The sequence below is a fragment of the Macaca nemestrina genome, chromosome 15 (genome assembly GCF_043159975.1).
Source record: "Macaca nemestrina isolate mMacNem1 chromosome 15, mMacNem.hap1, whole genome shotgun sequence".
In the NCBI taxonomy this organism is placed as follows: domain Eukaryota; kingdom Metazoa; phylum Chordata; class Mammalia; order Primates; family Cercopithecidae; genus Macaca; species Macaca nemestrina.
Genome location: NC_092139.1, coordinates 13,214,294 through 13,234,967, shown reverse-complemented (window position 1 = coordinate 13,234,967; position 20,674 = coordinate 13,214,294). Strand labels below are relative to the sequence as shown.

Below are 20,674 nucleotides of genomic sequence, written 5' to 3'. Positions count from 1 at the left end.
TCCCCAGCCTTGGGACCTGCCTGCCACCTTTTGTTTTGCTGAGAGTGACCCTCAGGGAGCAGTCACAAGCAACCAGAAACCGGTGCCCCTAAAGGGCAAGAGGGAGCCGACCACCCCCTAAGGGTGGCAGTGGCCACTGACGCCTCCCCTCCCTGGCACCTAGGTAGGGGTACCCTCCCTCCAGGCCCCTTAGGAAGAGGGGCAGCTGGAGCCAAGAGGACTCCTGTGCCCAGTCCCCAGGCCTGAGCCCCTGGCGGGCTCAGGGGCCAGGCCAGGGGGAGCCTCCACCGACCTTCGTTCGGATTCAAATACTCATAGTCGAAGAGGATGGAGAAGTCAAGCTCGTCTTGGGGGCTGCCCCCGGGCTCGTGGCCTGGGGCGTCCCCGCCGTCAGGTTGGGGCTGCTGCTCGGGGGCGTTCATGGTGCGCAGGGCGGGAGGGCTGCGGGGCTGGGGGTGAGGGCGGGCGCGGCTAGCTCTGGGACCCCTCGCCGGGGGCTGGCGGAGGCGGCTCGAGCGGCGGGGTCCCTTTCCTCGTGGGGACGCACGCCGGGTCCGGGGACGGCGCGCCTGGCGCAGCGAGTCTTGGACGCGCCCGGGGAAGCTGAGCGGCGGCGGCGACGGCGGCGCGAGCTTCCTGCTCCGGAGGCACCTGTTGCAGCCCGGGGAGGGCGGGGGGGGCGCGTGGAGGCGGGGACAGGGCGGCCAGGCCGGCGGGGGCGGGGCCGCCACCCGGGGACCGGAGGGGAGGGGCGCGCGGCCTGGGCTGGCCGGTGCCGGGAGGAAGGAGGTTGCCCGCGGACCTGACCACACCGTCCCGGGCCACCGCTGGGCGCTGGGGCGGCCGCTGTCTCCCACCCTCCACGGGTGAGCGCGACACGCCCTGCGCGAACCAGGGTCTAGACAAGAAAGCTGCCGCCACTAGGACTTTTGCCCTAAGGGACCCACTGGCCCCACACTTTTTCCTGCTTTTCTTCTCCATGGGGTGGAAGGGGGTTTCCATCCACTTCTATTGCAGACCCGTGTCTCCAGGCATCTCCGTGTGCCCACGGGGGCGGCATGATTTTCACAGTACTTCAGACACCTGCATGGCTCTGAACTCAAGTCCCCAGCGCCTGGGAAGGAATCAGACTGACAGCACTAGTCCCCCCGTTACAGCTATGCCTCCTGGCCACCTACCACGTGCCAGGTGCTGGGCATCCAGCAGGAGCCAGACACTGTTGCCCTCAGAAGCTCAGGCTCTGGTAGTGGGAGAGGCCTGAAGGAGAGAAACGGGACAAAAAGCGTCTCCTTATGGGGCCAGGAGAGAACTCACCAGGGTAAAGGTTGGGGAGGCTTTAGTCCCTTGGGTGGTCAAGGAGGACCTCTCGGGGGAGGTGACATTTGAAGAATCCTGATTGATGAGGCGATCTTGGGGAAGTGTGTTCTGGCAATGAGAACCAAAACACAGAGCCAAAGCTCAAGGGGGCTGGGTGTGCTGGAGGGAGAACGAGGAGTACAGTTCTGATGGGGCGGTTGGCAAGTGACAAACACGCCCAGCTGCTTGTTTAAAGCATGATTCCCAGGCCCCTCCCTGGAGCTTGATTCCATACGTCTGAATACAGACTCGTGGATATGTATTTTTAATTAAGCACCCAACGTGAGCATTAATGAACAGGTACATTTGGCAAATGCTGCATAAGGACCCAGTAACTAAGGAACACCCTCCAATAAAACTCTGCCGGGGGCTCTGCCAACTTAACTGAAGTTGGAAACAGACTCACAGAGGTAAAAAAAAAGATCAAAACAGTGTTCTTCAACCCTTCCCACACATTAGAATCACCTGGGACACCTTTTTACACACCCGTCCCAGGCTGCAATCCAAACCCACTGAAGCAGAATGTCTGAATTTTGTTTGTTTGTTTGGTTTGTTTTGTTTTTGAGACGGAGTCTCGCTCTGTTGCCCAGGCTGGAGTGCAGTGGTGCCATCTCAGCTCACTGCAAGCCCCACCTTCTGGGTTCACACCATTCTCCTGCCTCAGCCTCCTGAGTAGCTGGGACTACAGGCGCCCGCCACCACGCCCGGCTAATTTTTTGTATTTTTAGTAGCGACGGGGGTTTCACCGTGTTCGCCAGGAAGGTCTCGATCTCCTGACCTCGTAATCCGCCCACCCCGGCCTCCCAAAGTGCTGGAGTTACAGGTGTGAGCTCCCGCACCTGGCCTGATTTTTTTTTTTTTTTTTTAATTTCAGATGAATCCAAGGTGCAGCTAGTGTTGAGAATGAGAAGATTAGATGGGCGAGGCCTTAAGATCCTCGTGAGAACCCAGCTTGACCTCAAGTGATTCGAGTCCTTCCCCATGTGCCAGGAGGAATTGAGGACACATACTCTTCAGGGGAGCCATCTCAGCTCCATTAAGGGGATTTGTGCCAAGCCATCCATCATTCCACAAATATTTATTGAGCACCTGCCTGGCACTGCCACAAGATGTTAGGGATGCAACCATGAACAAGCCACAGCCTCTCCCTTCATCATGTGTATGCCCTAAAAGCAAAGAAGCACAGTTATGAACGGGGTTTTCCAAATTGCACTCAGACCAGTGGTTCTTAACCCAGACTACACATTAGAATCACCTGGAGAGCTGTTAAAATTTGTATCCAAATACCTGAGCACCACCAGACATCGATTTGATGAGAATGTCTGGGGTTGGGACTCAGGCATCAGTATTTTGTAAAAACTCACCAGATGCTTCCAATGTGTGGCCAGAGATGAGAACCACTTTAGTTTAGACTCAAACTCTATTGCAGGGGCCTGGGGCTGGCTCAGGACTCATTTCAGAGTCTTGGGCAGCACCTCCTGGTTGTCGGAGCATAAAGAAATTCCAGCCTTTGTTTCCTAACGATAAGCACTTCTATGCCATGTGTATCCAACAAGCATCTTGCGGGTGGCTGATGCATTTAGGTGGAGGAGGGAAGAGTGGTGACCCCAGCTAGGATACTTATAGACAAGTATCTAGAAACAGATGGATTCTTTTGAGTCCTTATGACAGGGACCCAAGGTCCAGATGATGAAATTTTGGCCAATAAACAAGAAAACCAGGCTTCCCCTGCGCTTTAGAAAAGGAGAAAAGCTGGAAATGCCTCCCCGCATTCTTTCTCATCCCTCCATCCCATAATTATTAAGCGCCACTAAATCTAGTGGACACTTGTTGATTGTGCCTACCCAGAATAATTCCTCCCTTCTTCTCATAACAGCACCCCAGTGTGTTCCTTGGGGAAACTACTCTAAACATAATCTTGTTAGAGCTTTCAACCTAGCTGCTCCACCTTCCCCAAGCAAAGAAGTGGATGAATGACCCAGACTGGGCCAGTCAGAGAATTTTATCTCCACTAGCCTAAGATCCACTAAGGCAGGGGCTATGACCACCTCATTCACAGCTTTATGTGCAATGGATGTGTGGATAAAAGGAGGATGGATAAGTAGATGGATGGATGACTGGGTGAATGGAGGATGGATGCGTGGATGGAAAATGGATGGATGGATAGGGGATGGTTGGATGAATGGATGGATAATGGATGGAGGAGTCCATGGAGGGTGGATGGATGGAAGGATGGATGGATGGATGGACGATAAATGGATGAATGAAGGATACATGGATGGATTGATGGAGGATAGATGGATGAACAGATGGACGAAAGAGCGAATGTGTTGCATGGATGAATGGATCCATTAATCAATGGAAGAGTAGATGTTTGCCTGGATGGATGCAGAGTCTGACTCTCCTTAAAATCCTTAGAGTTTTCTTTAAGGGTCCTCCACCCTGAGGCTTACCCTGGCCACCCAACTGCTAGGGCAAACACCTAAATTCTTACCCCAACTCCACTTCCTCTTCAGATACCCAACGATAAAATGAGATATTAAAGGGAAGATCACTTTGCAGTTGATCAAGTGCTACAGGAATTTCAGCCTGAGGCAGGACAGTTCAGGACAGTCTAACTGCCTTCGTTGTCCCTCTGAACAATGGATATATTTTCAAAGCTTCTGGGATTTGGAGTCTGGACTATTGTAATCAGAGTTCTTTAAAAGGAAGTGGTTCAGACTAGATGCCAACCAATAAAAGAGTTTCTGCCGGACAGTGGGGAGTAAAAGGTCTTCTTCCCTAAAGGTTACCTTGAAGGGTGGTAGTTCGGGCTGTGGGAAAGGCATATTTTCAATTCAAAAATAAATAATCTGTGCTCTTAGGAACAAGGTCCGGGAGAAGAATGCATGACCTTTATGTGTCGAGAGTGACTCTGGGAAGTGGAGGGAGGGGGGTGGGATGGCGGCCTTCACAGGGCAGCTTTGTCAACTTTCTCTCTATCCTGTGTCCCACCTCCTTTGGATACCCTGGCCTTTGAGTTTTTCCCCAGCCTCTCCAACCGAAGTGCAACAGAAAGATGGTGAAGCTAGTGAGACTTTGAAACTTCCAGCACACATTGGTACTATCTGACCCTGGAACTATTTGGCCCAGGAACTCAGCTCCCTTCAACATGCACTTAATCCCAGAGTCTAATTACAGCCTGAGCTAGATGCCATGAAAGGCAAGGAGAACGTGTTCCGGAGCTTATGTCAAGGAAACCTGATGTAGACAGGGAATTCAGGCAAGGCTGCCCTAGGGAGGCGATGTTTAAGCTGGGACTGGAAGGCTGGTAGAAGTTAGTTAGGGAATGACAAGGGGAGGTACTAACAGAGCGATGAGGGAGTATGTGTAAAGGCTCTGAGGCAGGAGGAAAATATGAAACAATAGAGGACCCCAAAGAAGACGGGAGTGGCAGTGCTCAGGGAAGGATGAGAAGATGGTGTAAGATCAGGCTAGGAGGTAAGTGGGGCCCAGGAAACCATATTGAGAGTTTGGGACCCAAAAGCAATTGGGAACAACTGGAGAGTGTTAGGCAGCACATGACAGAACCATAGGTGAGTTTTTAGAGGATGGCTCTGGGTCCTCTGAGGACGCGGAATTGCAGGGGGCAAGGGTTGAAACAGGAGGACCAACTAGGCAGTTTTTGTAGTCATCCAGGCAAGAGATAATGGGGGTGTGAACTACAGAGATAAGTGGTAGCCATAGAGATAAGAAAACGTGGAAGGATTCACAAGACTCATAGACTCTCATCCTTTGGTCCATCTGTGAGTTACCTCTCTTCCTCTTCTAGGCTTCCTTAAAATGGAGCATAATTTGGGTCCACCTGGATAGAAATAGTCAAGAAGCACTGACTCCTGAAGCGCCTTCAAGAAGCTCCTCCTGGCTCTGCGTCCCCAGGCTGCTTCAAGATTGCCCTGGAGTTACCCACCACCTACAGCTCTGCCTTCCTTTCCACCTTCTGGTAGAAAGCTCATTTTAATCTACAACCTGAGCCTCTCCGCAGAAATCCCGGCTTGTATATCCAATGTCAATCCAACATCTCCACTGGGGTGTCTAACAGGCACCTCAGTGTGAATGTGTCCGAAACCAAAGCCTACGTCTCCAGCTGTTCCTGCCTCATTATGCCTCAACTCAAGTATTGCTCTGCCTGTAATCCAGTTCTCTAATCAAACACCAGAGTGGTTCTTGAGTCCTTGCCTTTTCTCATGCCCACATGCAAACCCTCAGCAAATACAGGCAGTTGCACCAAATGTAACCCAAAGCCACCCATTTCTCACTAACTTCACTGTTCTTCCTCCCACCTCCCAAGAATCCAGGCCTTCATTATTTCTTACTTGGACAACTGCAGAAGCCTCCTCCCTGGACTTGCTACTTCCACTTTTGCCGCTGTGTGGAGCAACCAGAGGGAGCCTTTAAAAAATATACATCCGATAAACCCTCCAGTGGATTCCCATTAAATTAAAATTAAATAGAAAGCCCTTGGTCTGCAAGGCCCTACGTAAGCTACATCCCACCTGGCTCTCCTTGGGTATCATCTCCTGCCATTCTCCCCTTCTCTTACTCCCTCTGCCACCCTGATCGTCCACCTATTCCTTGAAAACGCCCACATGACCCCACCCCAGGGCCTTTGCACCTACCATTCCCTCAGCTATTTCCTGGCCGCTACCTCACTTTGTTCATTTCACAGCTCAAAAGTCACCTCTGAGAGACCTTCCCTGCCTGTCCTAATAAAAATCGCATCCCCCGGCATTCTCTGTCTCCTCACCCTGCTTCATGTTCCTCGTTGCCCTTTCCACATGGTATATTTTATTCATATGTATATTTCTTCGTCAGTTTGTTGCCTGTTCCTTTCACTTGAGTGCAGTCCCCACAAGGGCAGGGATATTTGTCTGTTTTCTTCCCTGGGATATCTAGAGTTGCCAAGTTTAGCAAATACAAATACAGGACACCCAGTTAAATTTGAATTTTAGACAATGAATGCTTTTCTTAGTAGAACTATGTCCCAAATAGTATGTGGGACAGACATAAACTAAGAAGTTATTCATTGTTTACCTGAAATTCAAATTTAAGTGGACATCCTGTATTTTTATCTGGCAACCTCAGCTGTATCCCCAGATCCTAGTAGCCAGTACATGGTAGGTTCTCACTAAAAAGCAGCTGAAGGAATGAATGGAAGAATGGCGCCCAACAGAGCTTCTACCTGAGAGATCAATCAGTGAATAAAACTGCACCATTAGGAGAACCCAAATTCCTTCTTTGCTCAGCTTAATGGGACTCAACAGGGATGTCCTGAAATTTAGCAGTGTTTTATAGCCTTGGCAGCCCAGCCTCTAGCCTGGTTCCAATACCTGTAATTATTTGTAGAGAAATAACATTTCATCTGACTCAATGGCTTCAGGGAAATTCTACCTGCACATGTTGCTTAAAAAGAAAAAGAGCCTGGTATGGTTGTGCACACCTGTAGTTCCAGCTACTTGGAGACTGAGATGGAAGGATCGCTCAAGCCCATGAGTTTGAGGCTGCAATGCATGACAATTGCACCTGTGAATAAGCACAGCCCTTCAGCCTGGGCAACATAGCAAGACCCCGTCTCCAAAACAAGGAGTGAGGCACAGAAAGAAAAAGACTATCTATAAAAGACAATGTTCTGTTACAGAAAATATGTAAAGGTCTTGAGATTTTTTGGGGTTTTTTGTTTGTTTGTTTGTTTGTTTGTTTGTTTTTTGAGATGGAGTTTCGCTCTTGTTGCCCAGGCTGGAGTGCAACGGCGCAATCTCAGCTCACCGCAACTTCTGCCTCCCAGGTTCAAGTGATTCTCCTGCCTCAGCCTCCCAAATAGCTGGGATTATAGGCATGCGCCACCACACCCAGCTAATTTGAGTTATTTATAACAAGACTGGTACATCTGAATCCCTTCCACCCCTTCCAGGCTGATCTTCCTGCTGTAGGTCAATGGCATGAAGACATAAATGTTTGACCAAGCCTGGAGTGATCTTGTGGTACATTAAAGAACAACTCACAGCTGGGATGCCCAGGATCCAAACTGAGTCCTTCCTCTAACTCACTCTGTGACCTTTAAGCAAGACACCTTCTGTGCCTCAGTTTCTCCATCTGTCAAATGGGAGGAGGTGAATTAGATAATACCTGAGTTACCATTTCAGCTCTAAAATTCAAGGATTGTTTAACAAGGAAAACCAAGCTAATCTGAGCAGCAGCCGGGGCTCGCTTCATGGGATGTGACATGCAGAGTCACACAGCACCCCGCACCTGGAACAGCCTGTGCTTAGAAGGAGCCTGCACTTGGTTGAATGCTCTGCTGTTGACATTTTTTAAATTCTGAATACTTTTTGAACAAGAGGCGATGCATTTTCATTTTGCACAATGCCCTGAAAATTATGCAGCCGGCTCTGATAGTGTACAGATGCTCCTCAACTTATGGTGAGTGACATCCCAATATACCCACGATACACTGAAAATATTGTTGGGTTGAAAATGCATTTAGGCAGGGCATGGTGGTTCATGCCTATAATCCCAGCACTTTGGGAGGCTAAGGCAGGAGGATGGCCTGAGGCCAGGAGTTTGAGACCAGTCTAGGCAACAGAGCAAGACCCCGTCTCTATGAAAAATAAAAATAAATTAGCCGGGCTCCCATTTGAACCCAGGAGCTTCAGGCTGCAGTGAGCCATGATTGCACCACTGCATTCCAACAGAGTAAGACCCCATGTCTAAAAAATAATAATAATAGGCCAAGCACAGTGGCTCATACCTGTAATCCCAGCACTTTGGGAAGCTGAGGAGGGTGGATCACCTAAGGTCAGGAGTTCAAGACCACCCTGGCCAATGTAGTGAAACCCCGTCTCTACTAAAAATATGAAAATTAGCCAGGCATGGTGGCAGGTGCCTGTAATTCCAGCTACATGGGAGGCTGAGGCAGGAGAATCACTTGAACCTGGGAACGGAGGTTGCAGTGAGCCGAGATCGTGCCATTGTGCTCCAGCCTGGGTGACAAGAGTGAAACTCCATCTCAAAAAGAAGAATAATAATATATACAAAGAAAATGCATTTAATATGCTTAACCTACTGAACACCATAGCTTACTAGCCTACCTTAAACATGCTCAGAACATTTACAGTCACCGACACAATTGATTTTGGGCAAAATCACCCAACACAGAGACTACTTTATAATGAGGTGTTGAATATCTTCTGTAATTTATTGAATACTATACTGAAAGAGAAAAACAGAATGGTTTATGGGTACCCAAAGTACAGTTTCTACTGAACTCACATCGCTTTCACACCATCGTAAAGAAATCCTAAATCAAACATCGTAAGTCAGGGACCATCTGTATAACACATAAGTCACAAATTTTCATCATGAACTCCATGTCCTAACAACCTCCCATTATAATAAAACACTGCTTATAAAAGACAGGCATTGAAACGTTTTAAGTCGGATTCAAAAAGTGGGAACATTCTTTACCAGACTCCAGAAACAATCTCCCTTCAACGGAAGCATTCCCTGGGACTCATGACCACTCTAGGTGTTAATATATAACTCACAGACAGATGCATTTGACTCCAGCAAGGCTGGTACTAGGGTGACGCAAGAGAGGTAAAATAAAAGAGGGCACCAAAAACTCAGTAATTAGATAAATTATATCTTCGCACCATGTTTTAAAACATCAAAATGCATGCAAAAAAAAAAAAAAAAAAAACCTTGCTGAACAAGCTATTAGAATTTTAATAAAGACAGGTTAACAGTCCATGTGAGCCATATTGCACCCTAAGGCCAAAGGGAAAATGAGTAATGTTGATCCTGTCTTTATTTAACATTTTTTATTTATTTTTTTGAGACAGGGTCCCACTCTGTCACCCAGGATGGAGTGCAGTGGCGAGAGCGTGGTTCACTGCAGCTTCAACCTCCCGGGCTCAGATGATCCACTCACCTCAGCCTCCTGGTAGCTGGGACTACAGGCTCCTGCCCTACTACACCCTGCTATTTTTTTTTTTTTTTTTTTTTTTTTTGTAGAGACAAGGTCTCACTATGTTGCCTAGGTTGGTCTCGTACTCCTGGGCTCAAGCCACCACATCTGGCCTTTTTAAAAAAAGTCTATCATGGAGTTTTGGCATTAATTTTGTTTTTAAAATATAATATTAGGTTGGGTGCGGTGGCTCACACCTGTAATTCCAGCACTTTGGGAGGCCAAGGTGGGCAGATCATGAGGTCAGGAGATCAAGACCATCCTGGCTAACACGGTGAAACCCCATCTCTACTAAAAATACCGAAAAAATGGCCTGAATCTGGGAGGCGGAGCTTGCAGTGAGCCAAGATTGCGCCACTGCACTCCAGCCTGGGTGACAGAGCGAGTCTCCAAATAAAAAATATATATATATATATATATATATATATATATATATATATATATATATCATATTAAACTATGGTTCATCCTGGGCTCATGCCTGTAATCCCAACAATTTGGGAGGCCAAGGTGGGAGGATCGCTTGAGCCCAGGAGTTCAAGACCAGCCGGGCAACATAGTGACACCCCATCTTTATGAAGCTGAAACAGGAGGATGGCTTGAGCCCAGGAGGCCGAGGCTGCAGTGAGCCATGTTCGTGCCACTGCACTCCAGCCCAGGTGACAGAGCAAGTACCTGTCTCAAATATATATACATTTCATATACATATGTGTGTTTGTGTGTGTGTGTGTGTGTGTGTGTGTGTGTGTGTGTGTATAATTCATCCTGATTACTGAATTTCTTGCATTTTGCTCCCCCAAATACCTCATTGGCTTTGTCATGCTCTTGCAAAGCCATTTTTAGGGATGAGCTCCTAACAGACTGAGAAAACAAGACAGTTTCAAACCTGACTTGTACTTCAATCTATCGTCTCCTACAGAGTCTTTTAAAGCCCAAAGAGGATTTCTGTGTTGTGAGAAAACTATTTTTCAAGAGGAGATTGCAGCAAAAAGCCGTTAGCTGAATACGCCACCCTCCCACTGGACAGGCACTGATGGCCATGGGTACCTCGTAAGACAGCAGGGTTCTACTAAAAGCCAGCGCCTAAATCAACCTGTGGACTGTAGGAAGATGCCCCATTTGACAGCAGCAGAAGTTACAGTCTGCAGGAGCTCCGCCAAGTCCATCCTGCAGGCATATTATGTCTGGCCTGCCCAGTAATTTCTTTTTAATCTGAACTAACATTTTTATTTTTTTTAATTTTATATTATTTTAAGTTCTGGGATACATGTGCAGGATGTGCAGGTTTGTTACATAGGTAAACATGTGTCTTGGTGGTTTGCTGCACCCATCAACCCATCACGTAGGTACTAAGCCCCATATGCATTAGCTATTTATCCTGGTGCTCTCCCTCCCCGACCTTCCCGGCAAGGCCCCAGTGCGTGTTGTTCCCCTCCCTGTGTCCATGTCGAACTAACATTTTAAAATTGGGAGATTTCACATAAAAATCCAAATTTCCAACTTCTTAAAAAAAAAAAAAAAAAAAAAAACAGGCAGGCAGATCCAGCAGATCCAGCAGATCCAACCACCCCAGGCCCGCATTCCCGTATGGACCAATCAGCTGGAGGTGAGTGGAGGCTGTTCCCTGGGGACTCCCCAGCACACACCCCCCCACACACACACACACACACCCCCTCAGTTCACCCCAGCGCCCACCTGGCTGCCTCATTCATTTGTGCCACCTGCTGGGAGCCTGTGAGCTTGAGCGCCTGGGCTGCAGGTTCTTGATTCCTTCCACCTGGTCCCTGTACAACTACTTTGCCCTGGTTTTGTTTCTCCTCTTTGTTCCTTGCTTTCTAGTACATTCCCCTCTGTCTTGGGTAACAATGTTTAGAAGGAGGGCAGGCTCAGTAAACCTACCTGCCCCTTAAGTGATGGTCCTTGCTCTTAACTGAACAGGAGATGCCACCATCCCTCTGCTAGGGAGGCTCCATCTTCTACTAAAGCACAGCCTCAAGGGGCAGGATGGGTAGGGCTGGTTATAACGTTAGGGGATAGAGTGTTGGTTAATATCTGCCCATCCCCACAATCATTTCTCACTCAATGTACCTATCACCCTTGGCCCACTCTCCCCTCCTCGGTCACCCAGGCTGTCTTCCCCTGTATGCCTCAAGATCGTTTCTCTCTCCATTCTCTTCCCTGCCATATTCTTTGCAGACTCAAACATCTGTGCCGATTTCCTAATCTTTGAAGTCAGGGAGTGATGAGGACAAGCTGGCTGACTCAGAGGTACCCATCATCAGCTCCCATCTGCACAGCCAGACCCTGGAGCACAATCCCCACTGCCTCCAAAAAAGCACAGGACATCAGCTGCTCTCTCCCTCTTTCGCTTCTCCATCAACACAATCACTAGACCTCACCTAAGCTCAGAGTCACTTAGCTTGTAAATGACTTCCCATGAGTACGTCTCCCCAACTTCACAAAAACATCTCTTTCAAATGTAAATGGGCATGTCTCATAGACGTTGGATTTTTCTCCCCACCACCTTACCAGGCGCTCTGCCTCTGTTAGACTCTCCACAAACACCTCTGGACTCAGTGGCTCAGTGATTGAAGTGGGTCACCAGGACCCTACAGAAAAGACCCCAGAGGCTTGGTGGAAAGTGGATTTGTCCCCGTCAGGAACTCTTGAAAGTTATTGATCTGGAGGAAAGTAATAAATTGAATTTAAAACAATAAAATAATAGTAAAAATGGAAGCTAACAGGAACTGACCACTTTGTCTTTGCTGAAAGCTTCACAGACATGATTTCCTTTCAACCTTAAAACACCCCCATGTGTAAAAATTACTAATAGCCCACTTTTCAGTTAAGGAAACAAAGGCATACAGCAGGTTGTGATGTGACTTGTGAAGTCGCACGTGCACCATGGAAATGGTTTTGTCTTACATGAGTCTGATATTCATTACTGAGTCATGCTATTCCTGGGTGATTAGCTAAGGGTAGATTTGCCGAGGGACATTTTTGGATCAAGATGAAACCCTGAAAAGTCTCATGACTGCCAGTGATAGTGGAGGGTGGAGGAGGAGCTGATGAGGGGAATCCAGGACGGGCTGTCAAGAAAGCACAGCTGAAGTGGTCTGAATATTCACAGGATTGATGGCATCTACCTCTAGGTACCAAAGCCAGGGATCATCCCCATGGAACTCTGGGGCTCAAGGAAACACAGTTTGAGAACCCTAAAGGAGAAAGCTCTATGGACTGGGAGGCACTGCTTCTGAGCACCTCTTCTGCCCCACATTGGCCCCAGCCATCTCCATCTCCTGCCTGGGCCACTGCAGCAGCCTCCTGTCTGCCCACCTAGCATTTACTCTTACCTGGCTAGAGGCTGATCTCCCCTTAATGGGCAGTATGACCATTTGAAAAGGTTCATTACACCACACATCGCTGTTGCTGAACATTCCCCCAGGGGCTCCTGATTACCCCAAGAATGAACTTCAGACTCCTCACAAGCTCCTATGTGGGCCAAGTGTGGTGGCTCATGCCTGTAATCCCAGCACTTTGGGAGGCTGAGGCGGGCGAATCACGAGGTCAGGAGATTGAGACGATCCTGGCTAACACGGCGAAACCCCGTCTCTACTAAAAATACAAAAAATTAGCCGGGTGTGGTGGCGGGGCCTGTAGTCCCAGCTACTCGGGAGGCCGAGGCAGGAGAATGGCGTGAACCCGGGAGGCGGAGCTTGCAGTGAGCTGAGATCACACCACTGCACTCCAACCTGGGCGACAGAGCAAGACTCCGTCTCAAGAAAAAAAAAAAAAAAAAAAAAAAAAAGATCCTACACGATCCCGTCCCACAATCTTGTCTCTATCACGCTCCCCCTGCCCTTTCTGGTCCGGCCCCACTGGGCTCCTTGCTGTTCACTAAGCATCCCAAGCACATGCCTCTCCTCAGGGTCTTTGCACTTATCACTTATTCTGCCTGGAATGCTTTTCTTCCAGACATCTTACAGGCGGATCATCTTACAGGACCACTCAGGGGTCAACCAAAAAAAGATATCACCTTGGAGAGGAAGGGCCATCCAGCCTGAATGAGGAATCCTACTCTTGTGGATTGAAGCGTCCCTCTCCACCCTACCAAAAAAATATATTCAAGTCCTAACTCTAGATCCGGTGAATGGGACCTTATTTGGAAATAGTGTCTTTGCAGATGTAATCAAGTTGAGATGAGGTCATACTAGACCTAAAGGGGTCCAGGCCAATGACGGCTGCCTCCGTGAGAAGAGGAATCAACACACATGCACTCGGGAAGAAGGTCACATGAAGACAGAGGCAGAGATGTGAATGACACAGCCACAGGCCACAGAGGGCCAAGGGTCTCCAGGAGCCACTGGAAGCTGGGAGAGTCAAGGAAGGGTTTCCTCCTAGAGCCTTCAGAGACAGCATGGCTCTGACATCTTGATTCAAACTCTTAGCCTCTAGAACCATGAGAGAATAAATGTGTATTGTTTAAAGCCATTCAATTTGTGGTAATTTGTTACAGCAGCCACTGGAAACTAATGCACACCCGCAGACACACACACACCCACCCCAAGTCATGCGAAACTCCATTCTACTTTTAACAATGACAGTAGCCTTTTGACTTCCTTTGGTCCCTGGTCTTTAATGGCCTCTGAAGTCATCCTGGCTATTTCCTGGCAAGCCTCATGAGGGTATGCTCTGTATCTGCCTCATTCACTGCTGAATCCCCAGCATCTTGGAAAGTACCCGGCACACGGTAGATCCCTAAAAATATTGATGAAGATACATTAAATGATCGAGGGGGCATCTAAGAGGAGATGGAAATTGGGCTGGGCCTTCAAGAAAGATGTGAAGGAAAGGAGAGAAACCCAGATAGGAAGCCTCACTCGAGCACAGCCAAAGAGAAGGACCAAGAGTGCCTGCAAGGAGGAGTGATAGCACAGGCAAAGGCTGGCATGGAAAGCAGCAATTTTACTGGAGGTCAGAGCCCTGAAGTGTCAGGGGAAAGAAACACCCAGCTGGGCTTCAGTCACCCAGAGAAGCTCTGAGAAAAGGAGCCCTGGATAGTCCATTGTGATAGAGAGCCAGAGGGAGGGGATGGGGGCTGCTAGGAGTCATTGCACGGTGCAGAAAGTCAAGCAGGAAGGGAAGAGACTCCTGTGACTCCAGACTTTGTGGCGGGCTGGCTCCTTTAGGGGGCTGGCGCCTTCCTCTCCAGCTCGTCTAGGCTGAATAGTCCTGCTGCAAGAAGCAGTGAAGACTGGACCTATGGAGCCCTTAAAAGCCAAGCTTTTGGCATCAGCCGGGCCTAGGGCTGCCCCACAAAATGCCTTGACCACTCCCCGTGTTCTCTAAAAGGAGGGTCCTATTCTATACCAACCTCTCAGGGTTTTTTGGGTGTGTGTGAAAATCCAATGAGATAATATCTGTAAAGTGGCTGGCCTTAGGGTACATGTCCAATAGGGAAAAGATGATCACCCTATTGTTATTATTATTCAGCATTACAGTCAGGGAGCAACCGGGGTGTAGGGTTGAATCCTAGCTCCACCACTCGCTAGGGCTGTGACCCTGGTGAGTGACTCTATCTCCCTGTGCAAAATGGGGAGGACTGGAGAGAGGATGCTTGAGGTGGCACATGAAAGCCCTTGGCATGGTGCCTGACACACGGTTGACACTCAGTGAGTGGTGGCTGCTGTCATTGTCATTGTCGTTTGTGGCTTGCTGCTCTTATTGGGGGCTTATTTATTCCAGACAACAAGAGGAATGTGAGTACCTGTTGGATGGCCCAGGAGAAATCCTACTGAGGTCACCGGCTCCAGCTGGGAAAATGTGGTAGTCAAAAGGTCGCTATCATTGTTAAAAGGAAGCAGAAGACAGTGAGACACAATGAGAGTACGGGCCTTCAGCTTGTCCGAATGCTATGGTCTTAACAAGCCACAGAACTTCTCCTGTGCTGCACTCATTCATAACTTATTCATTCATCCATCCATTTAACCAAAAGAATTACTGAGCACCTACTAAGTGCTAGGCATTCTCCTAGCACTGAGGGTACAGTGGTGACCAAGGCAGGTGTGGTTTCTGGTTGCTGGAGTTCAAATCTGTTGGAGGACACGGACAAATAGACAATTACCATCAGTGTGATTAGTACCAGGATGCAGGCAGCACAGGACAGAGGCCAGCAGAGCCCAGAGGAGGCCTCCCATCCAGGCTGGGCAGTCAGAGATTCTCAAATGCCTGTTTTAGCAAAGGAACAAAAACAGGAACCTGGCTGGCCACGGTGGCTCATGCCTGTAAACTCAGCACTTTGGGAGGCCAAGGTGGGAGTATTACTTGAGCCCAGGAATTCAAGACCAGCCTGGGAATCATAGCAAGATCCCATCTCTACAAACAATTTAAAAAGTTAGCCAAGTACGGCGGGGCACACCTCCAGTCCCAGCTACCCAGTAGGCTGAGGTGGGAAGATTGCTTGAGCCTGGGAGGTCAAGGATACAGTGAGCCGTGATCGCACCACTGCACTCCATCCTGGGCAACAGAGTGAGACCCTATCTCAAAAATAAAAAAATAGAAACTTGACTGGCTTCTTCCAGTCAGCAAGTCTAAATAATCAGTCATTTACATATTAAGTGTGAGCTATCCAACGAGAAAACCGTGAGAAAGTATTTAGTAATTGGATTTAGACATTGGGGTTTTTTTGGGGGGGCTGAGGTAAATGTTGAAATAATAAATTATACAATAGTAATGACAGCAATTATTTTTTGAATGGGTACCTTGAGGATTATACTGTTTATTAAAGGACTGAGAACTTCCATAGATTATTTGCTGTTTGCCCTGCTTCCTACCACCCTCCAAAGACTTCTACTGCCTGGGACCCTCCCCAAAATTCAGCAAATAAATAGTTAAAACCTGGCCCAGCAGAGAAGTGTCTAGGGACCCTGCTCCTATGGTTCTGATTGGTTTATACCCGGTTATTACATTTATTAAATATTATTCTGGGTAATATTAATATCACTCATAACATGGGGAAACTGAGGCACAACTGAAGTAACACACACAAGTGGCCAAGATTCAAACCTCTGATTCAGACCTCAAGCTGTTAACCTCTTGGATAGCAGCAATGTTACCTGGGTGCCAGTGGAGACTCACAGAAATAGGGGACCCGATCCCTGTCCTCAGGGGGCTTGTAATCAAGCCAAAGAAAGTTCTTAATAAAGCTAGTCAGGGGAGTGTCTGGTGAACTTGTGATTCTCTCTGGAGTCTGAGAAGAGAGGCTTGCAAGCTGGAGGGGCTTCCTGGATGAAGGGCCATATGGGTAGCAAGGGAAAGACTAGCCAGGAGGAGGGGTGCCTGGGAGGCACTCTCAGTACAGAAAGCCGCGTGGGCTTTGGAGCTGCCACACTGGCTGGCTGGGGACTTTCTTCTACTAAGAGTGGGAGTCTCGTGCTTTTATTTCCCTGAGGGAAATCAACCAAGGAGCCTTCACTAACGCACAAATCAGCTGCTGCCTCAGTTTCCCCATCTCTAGCAATAAGACTTATACCCTCCACATCCCCCCATATGTCTCTTTCCCTTCCAGCATATGTCAGGGAACAACGTGGTATTGGGGAAAGATCCCAGAACCAGGATCTGGTCCCACCTCGGTCACCTCATCTGTGAAATGGTAAAAAAAAATTATGATGTTAGTGAGTTTCAGAGACAGCAGAGCAGGTCAAGAGCCTGGGTTCAAATTAGGGCCCTACCACTTTCTTCTTGGGTAACACTTGGCCCATTGCCACACATCTCTGTGCCCCACCCCTCCTCCAGGAAGGATACCATGATTGCAGTACTTATCATCTACAGTGCTATAACAATTAAAAGGCTTAATGCTTGAAGAGCACTTAGCCCCTTGTCCTACTCCAGTCAGTGCTCAATTTATGTTTGCTGTCACCATCTAGGGCAGGAATTGAGCACTCACTGTGTGCCAGGCACTGTGCTCCTTATCTGCTATGTGACCTTGGGCAAAGCTGGGTCTCACCATCGTCAACTGTCAGACAACACCATTCGGTGTGTGTGTACTGCATGCTAAGCACAGAGCTGAGTGTTTTACATGCATCATTTCATACAATGCTCTCAACAATCTGATGAAGTTGATACTATCATTATTCCTTTTTTGCAAATGAGAAAATTGAGGCTTCACAAGCCAAGATCTTAACCCTATCTGTGTCATTGTAAAGTTCCAGTAAGTTTAAAAGTACTTTGGAAAGCAGAAAGTACTGCATCTCTTCAAAGAATGTTTACTGTCAAATCCAGTTTCTCCACAGCATCAGTTATTGTTCTGCGTTTTTAATATGACAGGATTTGCAGCGAATGTTTATGGAGCATTGACTATGAGCAAGACACCATTTTCGTGCCTTATCTGTTTTACCTCATTGAGTCTCATAACAACCCTGGAAGAGAGGCATAATTATTGGCTCTATTTTACAGATGAGAAAAGTGTGGCACAGAGAAGTTCAGTCACTTGCCCAAGATCACACAGTTGTGATGTGGCCAAGCAGAAATTCTAATGCAAGCAGAAGGCAGGGAGTCTGGGTTTGGGAGAGAACAAAGCTCACCCTGGGTTTGTTTATTCCTGAAATAGTTTCCATCATCTCACTTCAGATAAAACAGAGCACACCTCTTTCAGATCTTCAGTTTTTCGCAGGACCAATGCTGCTTTCTGTGCAGAAAGTTTGGAATTTTTTTAAATGCAAATATTTCTCTTCTCCATTTAATGACCCCACCCATCTGCATGCCCACTGTTGTCTGTGTCTGAGTCTAAGGGGGGATTGGGCTCTCCCTCAAGAGACCACTGTGCAGGGCATAGTGGGAGCATTTGGATCAGCCTGTGTCAAGCCAACTGTCTCTGATGCCTGGAATTGCATTCTATGTGCCCATTGCCTTGGCAGACCAAGTGTGGTTTGCCTGGAACAATCTGGTGCCCTTGTCTCCCACATGTACACACACACACACACTGGCGTGCACACACCGGCGTGCACACACCCACAATCCGTGCACGCATGAACATGGGCTGGGGAGGATAGCTATTGAACATGCACACACAAAATACACACACTTTGAAACCTTCGCAGAACTAGTTCACACACCTGGGGCACAGAGTTAGCAGCCTCCATAAAATTCGAGGCTTGTGTTAGATCACACAGTAAAACAGAAGCCCAGTTTCTCATCCAAGTTCTTTCTCTCTCTCTCTTTCCAAATAGAGCTAAATTTGGCATTAGGCTGACCTCCACCCCCATCATCAGAACATCAAACACCCGGTTTCAGTATTTGTGACAGTAAAAACCCTTTCCCGCCCTTAATATATCTGTCATCTGTCTGAGAGCATTGCTTTTCAGATGATGCGATATCAGTAAAATTTTTTTGCCATTATGTCATAGGCTTGACCACTAGCAGAGGACAGGATAAACCGGTACCCGTTCAAACGTTCAAAGTCCTGGCCGGGTCTTGCTTTCAAAAGCGCAGCTCAGCTAAAAATATGTGTCATTGAGGTCTGCTGTGGCAAAGCACACCGTTTACCTAACCCAAGGCATTAGGCTTCAATCTAGTTAAGAAAGAAAGAAAAGAAAAGAAAAGAAAAGAAAGAAAGAAAGAAAGAAAGAAAGAAAGAAAGAAAGAAAGAAAGAAAGAAAGAAAGAAAGAAAGAAAGAAAGAAAGAAAGAAAGAAAGAAAGAGCCTCTCAGGTTTATTTACTGAAATTGTCATTTCTTCTCCCCCACCCCCCGAACTTTAATCAGCCACGCAAAGCACAAAACCTACATTCAACTCTGATTTTATGACACGAGGCTAACTCCTCCTCCGCGAATTTATTTCACTTAACTTTCAAAGCCCTTCCCACTTGGCAGCCAGGCCGCGCAGCCCCCAACGCAGTGCTCCCCTCTGAAAAACACAACGCTTTGCCCATTTCCACTTTTAAAGACCGATTCATTATTGTGGAGCCAACGTCCCTCCGCAATCCCGACCAGATGGGACACTTTCATATCTTATGCTCCTTATAGTCAACCCCCTCCCACAAGATCCAAGTGGTGTGATACCAGGACTAAATCCAAGAGAAGGGGGAAAGAAGCAGAAACAGGGAAAGTACAGTGTAATCAGATCCCCAAACAAACTGATGGTACATTGCACTTTAAAGGAGTAGCTGGAGGACTCTATCCAGCAGGCACATCAAAAAAGGGGAAGAAAATGGTTTAAATGTCCCAGAGCATCCGCTGCTGCTGTCACTGTTAGAAAGCAAAGTCTTCCTTACTATACTTGCTGTATAGTAAAATGCCAAGCCTGTTCTCTTAAAAGAAAAAAAAAGTAATAATAATAATAATAATACTGCAGCGTTATGGCATTTGCTGTCAAAAGCCGAGTGCTGAAACGGTTAAACAGCCAGCGGTTAGTAGCGAGAATCCCTCCCGGTGTCCCGTGGAGGGGAAAATCCTCCCGACAGACTGGCCTAGGGAATCCCGGCCCGGGACACTTCCCTGCCCCCGCGCAAAGTTGTCCAAAGTCGCCTTCCCAAGTGTCCCTTCCCTGGCCGGGGCGCGGGCGCCCCTCCGCGGGCCACGCTACCTGTGCGCCCAGGGCGAGCGGGGTCCCCAGGCCTCCCGCGCCGACCTCTGCCGGGAGCTGAAAGTGCTGCCCGGGACGGGAGCAGCAGGAAAGGACCGGGAGGAGCGAGCGGAAAAGGCTGGAAGGGGTGGAGAGTTAGTTACCTTGGTCCACAGACCCCATGATGCGGAGGGGATGGCAGTGCCCCAGTCTGAACGCAGCCTCTCTCTGCATCTGGAGGGGACGGGGACTTGGCGCGTGTTTGGAAAGGGGGGTCTGTTTGTATCGACCAGCAGCCGAGGGGGCGCCGTCTTCTCTACCGCTTGCCCGCGGGGCAGCCCTTGTCGAGGAGCCTCGGAGCGACCCGGGAGCTGCGCGCCTCCCGGCTCCCGGCTCAGCGGAGTCGGCGCGGCTCCGCGATCGGGCTTACTCCAGAGGCAACGCGACTTCCTTCCCCGCGCTCCGTGTTTATAGGCTTTCAATGCAGTAAAATAACGGGATTCCCTCACTGTTTCCTCCTGTTTATCCAGCGCCATGGAAACCACTGGATCCCGTCCATCTCCAAAACTAAGGGCTTTCCTGCAAACTTCACACTCAGGAATCCATGACGTCGCCTCCTCCGCGGCCAGCCAGCTCCGTGGCTCCTTCGGCCGCCAGCACAAGTCCCTGATTGTTCGGGAGAAAAGTCTGGGAGAGGGAGCGAAGCGGGCGACGGCGAGAAGAAGGGGGTGGGGGTGTGCGAGTGTCCAAGTC

General features: G+C 48.5%; 1 protein-coding gene across 6 annotated transcripts in view; it reads right to left on the bottom strand.

The window, feature by feature from the left end:
- The window catches only part of LOC105470668 (nuclear factor of activated T cells 2), a 177,158-nt gene extending 156,783 nt beyond the window's left edge, over positions 1–20,375 (bottom strand). For 2 of the 6 annotated variants that reach the window (XM_011722848.2, XM_011722846.2), the window contains exon 1: positions 293–641. In XM_011722848.2, coding sequence (XP_011721150.2) covers positions 293–422 — 130 coding nt within the window. In that variant the 5' untranslated portion in view covers positions 423–641. Of the gene's footprint in view, positions 1–292; positions 642–20,085 lie in introns of those variants that run through there. The other 4 variants (XM_011722847.3, XM_011722849.3, XM_011722850.3 and 1 more) reach the window with 4 other exon arrangements.
- Positions 20,376–20,674: the final 299 nt, after the last annotated feature.